The sequence below is a fragment of the Poecilia reticulata genome, linkage group LG6 (genome assembly GCF_000633615.1).
Source record: "Poecilia reticulata strain Guanapo linkage group LG6, Guppy_female_1.0+MT, whole genome shotgun sequence".
NCBI lineage: Eukaryota > Metazoa > Chordata > Actinopteri > Cyprinodontiformes > Poeciliidae > Poecilia > Poecilia reticulata.
In genome coordinates, this window is record NC_024336.1 from 24,219,786 (window position 1) to 24,228,385 (window position 8,600).

Consider the following 8,600-nt stretch of genomic DNA (forward strand, 5'->3'; position numbering starts at 1 on the left):
ACCATTTCTGATAGAAACTAAACAAATTAGGTTTTATGAGAGATCTTTTGATTAAGTCATTCTTCTTGACGTTTCTAAACTCTGTCAAGGTTTTTTTTTTCTTTCTTTTTTGGGATGGTGGAAACTAAACATATGTTCCCTCTTAGGATAAACCACAAATAAAGCAGTTCAAATGATGGCAGGTAACTCATCCTATCAATTGTGACGATTTCTAAACGTGAAGGTGTGCTTAGAAAGATAACTAATCCTGTAACATTTTCAGAACACGGAAAACCTTGTGAACCTCAGGAAGCTACATTTTGCATGAATGAAGCGTCATGTCATAAATTACCAGCTATGGAGACACTCTCCTGCATGTAAGTAAAATAATAATAATAATAAAAAAAAGCCACAAATGAATCAATTTTACAAGAAAATATGTAAATGAGAAATATTACTGATACATTTTCTTTTTTCATTATTATTTTTAAACACTTTGGCACTTTAGCTGCAGAGAAAATTACAAAGGAATCAGATGTGAGGAGTACCACCTCCCTAGTTCTTCTCAGGATGGATACGATGGAGGATTATTAGCTGCCATCATCGTTGTAGCAATCATCGGCTTGGTGGTGCTGGCTGTTATCATTTACCATGTTCAAAAGTGAGTAAATCGTTTAGAGTTATTTAAAGTTTAAGAGTTATGTGCTGACGTAAACAAATAAAACGTAAAGTGGGAGCTTAATTTTCTTTTTTCCGTGCACAGGATGGTAAAAGGGAAGGAAAAACTAAACCAAAAGAACGATGCCGATCAGATGAGGAAGTTACAAGTATGAGCTCTACTGCCTACATGTACATGTTTGTGCATGTGTATGTAATGTAAAAATATATTATTTAATTTTGTTGCAGTCAATACAGTAATTTAGAGCAAGATTCTGCGTATTTTAATGTGATGAAAACATATACGAGGTTTGGAATAAGAATTAGAGGTTGGGAAATGAAGAACTTGTTACATGTTAGTATATCTGTTTAAATGTGCGTTTAAATGTGCAATTAAGACAACCAAATCCTAAGTTGTGAAATATCTGTTTTAAAAAACCCATTGTAAATGGATGTTTTTTTTTTTTAAAGTGGCTTAATTGAAAAAAAAATGTAAATATTTAATTACATGCAGATTTTTACTTTAGAGACATTTTATTCATACAACTCTGTTTCTGTCACACAAACCAACCTTTTACAGTCTTTTGCTGAATGCAATCAATCTCTATTGAAAGTTTTGTCTGTTATTAAGCCTTAATGTGTTTTTGGTGTAAACCATAGTTGCCTCTGGATGCATCTCGACTGGACATAGTGATCTCACTTCCCAGAAAGCTCTTTGTAATTTCACCCGCGGCTTTCCCAAAGCTGGAAATGCGAGAACAAATGCAGAAAAAGGAAAAAAGAAATAAATATAGATTGTGGACAGATAAGTTACTCTTTAAAATGTTTTCCATGGTTTAACAGTTATGTTAAATAATGAATGAAACCAGGTACACTTGATACTGTGGCCACTTTTTTATTTATTTATCTGTAAGTACTTCATAACTATCCTACCAAGAAAAGTTGAATTAGTTTGAACTAAGGAGCTGAAATATGTGCCAATGCTTAGAGGTCAAGTACTTTTCATCAGAAAACTTTGAGTCCTTATTTGTGCAAAATATAATCATTATTCATACTCCTGGTATACTTAGCTTTAACGTGTCATTTTAATTAGGCCAAATGTTTGTGTCTTTTTTTGTCTTTTTTTTTTCTCATTGAATTGTGAGGTGGTGCAACCAATACCTACCCAGTACCCACGTAATTCCATTAGAAGTATATTAGGAGGGAGCTAAAGATTAGGGTGATGATAAAGAGGCCTTCTAACCTAAAAGACATAAAGCATAGTGCAAAAAGATCAATGTCCAAACATACAAGCGGAAACAGTCAAAAATTTGTTTACCATTACAAGTGTTTGTTGTTGTAATGTCAAAGATTTTTATGAAGGGTAAAGAATATAAATATTTTACATTAGATTTTTTAAAAATATATAAATAAAATATATTTTTTAACTGATACCCTTTGTGCGATGTTTTATGTTTTAAAGTCTCTCTTACCAGAAACATAAGTCTTGGTGGATGTAAAAATAACTGGATCCGGGGCTTTACTACTTCTCAGTATAGTGCTTCCACCTAGTGGTAGAACAGATTTCCTACATAGAAGAAACGAACATAAGTTTGGGTGCATTTCACAAAATCTGAAACGTTCATACATTTGTAAAGCCAAGTAAGGTAATAGCAGCTTAGGAATTCAATTCTGTGACTCATTTCTACTTCCTTATGCTTCCATTACAAACCTCCACTTCTTCCTTGTGTAATCATTTACATAAAGGAAACACTTTTTACTATTGGTATGAAAAAAAAATTAAAAAATTAAAGCAAGAGCACAAAGGAACATTTTTTTAACAATTATTTGCAGAGAGAAGACGAAACAAGTTGTAAATTTTAAAAATTTTACTGTCAGTTACTTGTAGATGGACAAAAAAACAAATGCATCATGAAATATCCTTGAAGTTGAAACTATGAGCATTATGCACATATGTATTAACATTTCAAGTAGTTTAAAAGAAAACTGAAAATAAAATGCTAAACATGTGAGCGGTATAAAATAAACTACATGAATGGACAATATCTGACAGCTGTGATATCAAAACAGGAAAAAAATAAAATCCTTCACTGATCTGAAAGAGGACCAGAGACGTGTTTGAGTCTTGCGCAATTCCATCTACCGACGTCACCGACGGAAACTCCCGTCAGGAACTGCTTCATTGCTTTCAGTGGGTGTGAAACCTTTCTTAAGAAAGGAAGCAAGGGAGCAAAAGACTGAGGAATTCTAAATTACACAAGAACTGGACTGAAAGTAAACTGGCTTCATTTTTCAGGATGAAAATCATTTAAAAATGCTGACAATGTAATCTGTATGCCTGAATTGAAAAAAACAAAAAACAAACAAAAAAACCCCAACAAAACAAAACAAAAAAAAAAGCCAATGTCAGTTAGGGTTCTTTCGACCCAGACATCAACATGACTTTAGCTCTCTGTGATCATCTTGTGAAAACAAAAACCCAGAAAAGAATGACAAAACCTACAGAAGCCCTTTAGAATCTCACTGTAGTGTAGCCTGGAAAACTTTCACTGAAGTCTGCTTAAAGAAAACAACCTTAAAAGCCACAACATTTTTTTTTTTTTTTGAGTTTTTGCTTTGTGAATTGTAAAACATATTTTCCAATGAGATGAGGCATGGATCAACAGTTTTCAGCTGGATTTAAAAGCTGCATTAAAAAAAAGAAGACGACACAAAAGAGGAGCCAAAATTTCATCCAGTCGGTCTCAAACATTTCTGGCTTTGTCAAACTGATGAGCAATTTTTAGTGCGGTGCTGTTCAGTCCCACAGACTGCATGTTCATGATAATGGTGACCACCACTCCTTGGGGGAGGTAGGGAGTCCGTCCCTGGCGTTGGTCCATCTCATCACTGGGTAACACCAGAAGAACGCTGCTGGCCCCCACGGCTCCCCCTGTGTGGGACACGTAATGCCTGCGTTTCCTGCACTGACCATACTTCTGCAGCTTCTCCACCACCAGCCAGCCCTGGCCGTACAGACCATCGGCATCCCAGGAGGCTTCCGTCTTGTCGACTGGCGTCCACAGCTCTATGGCTGACTTGGGTTTCAGAAAACCAGGGAGCAACCCCTCCGTGTCCTTCAGGTGGGCCACCTGGTAGCCGTAGAGCAGAGCGTTGCCGAACAGCAGCAGGTCTCCCACCGTGGAGAGGAAGCCGCCTCCGGCCCATTTGTAGGAGATGTTTACGTACGGGCAGTTTACAACTCGCCCTCGCTTGTTGAGGTGATAAAATCTGTGGAGGAAACCAATGAGCAAGAGAACTTTGGGTTTTAATGCATTAACTAAAAATAAATAAATTCTACTCAAATAACACATGGATTCAGGTAATGTTTTACACTTTAACATACAATCCCAAGCTTTATCAGATTTTATTAGTGCACGACTGAAGTAGAAGGAAAATCCAATGCTATGTGTGGAGTTGTGCCATTCTATAGTTTTATATTGGCAGTAATCTGTGAGATTGAGATATTGTTTAATTACATAATCTGAGAATATACTGAAATTGAGTTACATGCAGATAGACTACATTTATGTTTATGGAGAATTATGTGATTTCTAAAGGCTGTGAAGAATTATATATATATATATATATATATATATATATAAATAAATAAATAAAAAAATAGATTGCCTGGAGCGATGATATATAATGGGGTCATTCTCATCTGGAACTGTATTGTGCATTCCCAGCTCCTGAAACATGTCCTTCATGATATCCAGGAAGCGCTGGTTCGCCGCCCGCTCCAAAACAGCACTCAGCAGAGTGAAAGCGTGAGTGGAGTAGAGGAAAGTGGTTCCTACAATCCAGCCAAAACGTTATTTGGGGTGATTAACACTGAAAATTCATCGGCAAAAATTGTTTTGTATAAAAATTTGCTTACCGGGTTTGAAAATGAGTGGGTCGTCCTTAAAAAGGTCCAAGGACTTAGTAACGCTTTCATAATTGTCTTTTATGTAGTATTCTTCGTGCTCAAACTCCTTTTTCCGCTGAGCCTGAGTGGATTCTTTACGTTTAGATGTTTGATCTCCTCCGGGTTTGTCTCTGTTGTCAGGTAAGCTCTTCTCATCGTCTCTCTGTTTACTTGTGCCTGAATCAAAGCAGAAACGTAAGAGGAGGCAACATCTTTTTTTTTTTGCAACATCTGGAATAATCTCCCTTTCCCCACACGGCAGGTCTCTTCTCATCGAGTTAAAGAATGTTCTTTCAGCACATTTATTTGGTGAAACCTTTAGCACATCCCGAGAGGTTGACTCCGTTTTAACTACCTTCTTTTGTCTATTTTAACGTGTCTGTAGATCTTTGGTTATTTTACAGTGCTTTATAGATAAAAGTAGTGTTGTACCTGGATGCTTTAGAAGTCGCTTGGCTTTCTCCTTGTCCTCCTCAACTTTCTTTGCATCCTTCTCATAGTGCCTTATGCCACTTAGGTGTGACAGTATCATACGAGAAGTTATTGTAACCTGAAAAAATAAAACAAAAGCAAAATTTTATTTGCCATGGCTAGTTACAAGTATTAGAATAAGTCATCTTCTTATATCCATACATGACTTACATCTTTTCCATCAAACTGTTTCTGAGGAAACTCTGGCACATATTTCTGGACGGGGGCATCAAGATCAAGTTTCCCTTCTTCGCACAGTCGAGCGGCAGCTGCAGTTGTGAGAGACTTACTGATGCTGGCGATCCGCATCACCGTATCGGGAGTGCATGGGACACGATTCTCCAAATCAGCATAGCCGATGCCTGGATCAGATCAGCAGCTTCAGTGATTGCAGGCAGTGGCGCAACTACACATTATTCAGGTGGATGCGACAACATAGATCGGCGCCCCCCACCGCCCCTCCCCCCGACGGAAGAAACGTCAGGGTGAAGGAGCGACGCTCACTCTACACCCCCCGTCCCCCCCCTCCGAGGCGACGGTACGTGAAGGGTAAAACTCGCTACATTTACCTCGTTATGTGCGCGAGGTGAAGGAGCGTAAGGCGCGCTGAAGTGTATGGGAAAACATCATCGGCGCGCCGCCCCCTCCGGACGGGGTTTTGGCGTCCCCTCTGGTGCTGCGCCCCTATGCGTTGCATATCCTGCATACCCCCTTTTTCGCGCCACTGATTGCAGGGTGTGTAAAAGCGTTTCATAGGTGTGCTTTTAATGTGTAACAAAGCCGTTTACAGGCAAGATTAACGATTGCGCAAGACCTGCAGTGTCAGGTTTATTCAAAACCACCTTGATTTTGGTTTTACTCCATCATTTTCATTTCCTTTCTGCATGCAAGCCAACTTCAACCTTTCTCCCAACTGATTGCATTACTGTTACTTTGCTGAAACAGATTCTAATACAATTTTTGCATGCATTCCTCTGCTAATTCTTGTGAGACAATATACATATTCAAGTGTTCAGGGGCAATGCTGTGCCTTATAGTTATTAGGAAGTGGTGCAGTGAAACAGAACTTTTTTTTGCAGCAGTGTGTTGAAACTACTGAAGTTACAGATAAGAGAGACTACTTCCCAATATTTAAATAACATAAAAAATGCCACTTGCACAATATGTTGTGCAAGCATATAAATCTTGACTTCATAATAAACTTTTTTTTTCAGTGTTACTTTTTTTTTAAGTTGCTGGAAATGGTAAAAAAAAAATATATGCATTTTTTTCCTTGGCAGATGTGTGGAACTACCCTGTAAAATTTCTGTAACAAGGTAAAGCAAAGTCCCTTTAACTTGCTCCTTTTGTATTTTGTTCATTATTTGGTGGGAACATGGCATTAAAACGTGACACTCTCTAGATGAAGGCGCAATAAGCAGCTGACCCAGTAACCAAGATTTCATTAACAGTATCTAAAGTTCAAATATGTGACATCAGGCCATCATTGATGAGGTTTTATTGAATTTCCCCACAGCAAACATTTATGGTCTTCCAACTTCAACCGGTGGCAAATTTTGCAAACTTTCTAAAAAACAAACAAACAAAAAAACATTCTCCTGCTATCATGTTTAGATATTACCCATTTATTAACCTTTGTCATGATTCACAAAGCAAAAATAATAATAAAAAAATACCCCCAAAGAAAATAGGTAACCACTGAGGAACAGAGTTTAAATTAGTGGGAAGATGAACGCCATAACTTTCTTACATGAAGAGGCAGCTATCATTTGACTACTTCATATCACTGAAAACTAGAGAAAATATCATTTAGATATAATCACCCACAATAACTTTAAAACTTCTCTTAAAAGATGCCACTGTCCAGCTGGAAGGTAATCCTCCACCCCTGTCCAACATGTTTTCCACCAAGGATTGCATCTCTGCAAAAGAAAACCTCCTCCACAGCATGATGCTGCCACCACCAGGTCCCTGCTGACTTATTACACGAATCCCCAAAGAAATACACTAAAGTTTATACTTGCAACATGACAAATTGTGGAAATGCTTGGCGTGCATTTGATAACAGCCGTCCTATTGTCACCATAGAAACTTTGTCGTACAGAATGCAAAATAAAACTGCGACATTGTTGCCAAATATTTTTGCTCTGATACATTTTTACTCTTGAGTTGTAGCTTCATGCTGGACTGTCTTATCACCCACCTTCAGACCACACTTGAACACCATCCACTGCAACCCCAACTATCAGTCCAGGAGCTCCGACCTCTACCTAATAATAGGAGAGATAATTAGTAATAATAATAATAAAAGACACTATTAAAGATAAGGTGTCTGTCTCTAAACCAAGTTAGTTTCAGAGGCCTACCTCTTTGCCTACCTTTATCCGCTCCAGGAGGTCTCTGCTCACTTCTATGGCGTCTGTGTACGGATGAGTCTTTTGTGCTATTTTAACTTTATCATCACATGAACTGTATGCAGAGTCAGACCTGTATTTCAGACCTACTGCTAAAACAATGGCCGTACCGACACCATACAGCCACGTTCTGGACTTTAATCGGTGTTTAAAATTGAAATGGCCCCCGACAAAACGCGTCTGCGTCCGAATAAAAACACATTTCGCCTGCGGCGTTAGTAAGAGAGACCGCGGCGATGGTAGCGGGGAGCACTTGGCACAAAAGCGACGATGTAAAAACGTCCGAAACATTGCGGGGAAAACGCTCCGCTTTAAATGTTTGCATCGGCTCGCATTTGTCTGTTAACTTACTGGGAGTACTCCTTAACAGTCAGCCGGTGGATCACATGGGAAGAAGGGGTGACAGCGCGGTGTGGGAGGAGTTTTCCCTCTTTAAATGGAGAGCAAAGTGTTGAGAACTACTCTTTAAATGTTTTCACATTTTGTTGCTCACAAAAAGCATCACTTAAAAGCATGAAGAAATGACATATTATGTGACAGAATAACATAAAAGAAAACATCTTTAAAAAAAAAAAAAGATCACATTTACGCAAAGATGAAGTTCAAACGTAATTGAAATGTGCAAAGTAAGCGGCCAGAGTGAGTATACGACACTGACCTTTTAACATGTTAGATAACTTTGAGTGAATTGTGACTTAATCGAGGGGACAATGTACACTCAGAGCATGCAATGAGTTGCTCAATGACCTTGAACCTGTGGCAAACATTGATGTTTTCAGTCTAGATAGCAAACAGCCAACAGATTCTGCACATCTCGGGTTTTCATTCAGTTCCCAGAACTGACGAGCATAAAACACAAAATATCGGCTGTCATTTATTTTTGGTCCTGAAGGCGGTGTCTGATGACATATAGGTCAACAATCTACGGAAGCGCATTGCTATCACGCAGGAAAAAAAAAAATTCGAGTGCTATCACGTTATAACGTGATACGTATCTTGTTAAAACGTGATACATATCTTGTTAAAACGTGATAGTTATCTTGTTAAAACGTGATATGTATCTTGTTAAAACGTGATAAGTATCTTGTTAAAACGTGATATGTATCTTGTTAAAACGTGATATGTATCTT

At 38.2% G+C, this 8,600-nt stretch overlaps 2 protein-coding genes across 3 annotated transcripts; one reads left to right on the forward strand and one right to left on the reverse strand.

Moving 5' to 3' along the window:
* nrg4 (neuregulin 4) lies at positions 1 to 1,445 on the forward strand. The gene is made up of 4 exons (XM_008412290.2): positions 1 to 182; positions 263 to 356; positions 488 to 640; positions 743 to 1,445. Exons 1-4 carry the CDS (start codon positions 173 to 175, stop codon positions 810 to 812), a joined length of 327 nt encoding a protein of 108 aa, XP_008410512.1. The 5' UTR covers positions 1 to 172; the 3' UTR covers positions 813 to 1,445.
* Positions 1,446 to 2,489: 1,044 nt separating this feature from the next.
* On the reverse strand, positions 2,490 to 7,846 carry lactb (lactamase, beta). 2 transcript variants are annotated; one of them, XM_008412288.2, is made up of 7 exons: positions 7,423 to 7,846; positions 7,260 to 7,326; positions 5,228 to 5,418; positions 5,018 to 5,135; positions 4,556 to 4,762; positions 4,306 to 4,471; positions 2,490 to 3,906 (listed from the first exon to the last, which is right to left on the reverse strand). In XM_008412288.2, exons 1-7 carry the CDS (start codon positions 7,759 to 7,761, stop codon positions 3,381 to 3,383), a joined length of 1,614 nt encoding a protein of 537 aa, XP_008410510.1. In that variant the 5' UTR covers positions 7,762 to 7,846; the 3' UTR covers positions 2,490 to 3,380. The 2 variants fall into 2 exon arrangements, with proteins under 2 accessions (XP_008410510.1, XP_008410511.1); XM_008412289.2 differs by having other exon boundaries at positions 7,435 to 7,845.
* Positions 7,847 to 8,600: the final 754 nt, after the last annotated feature.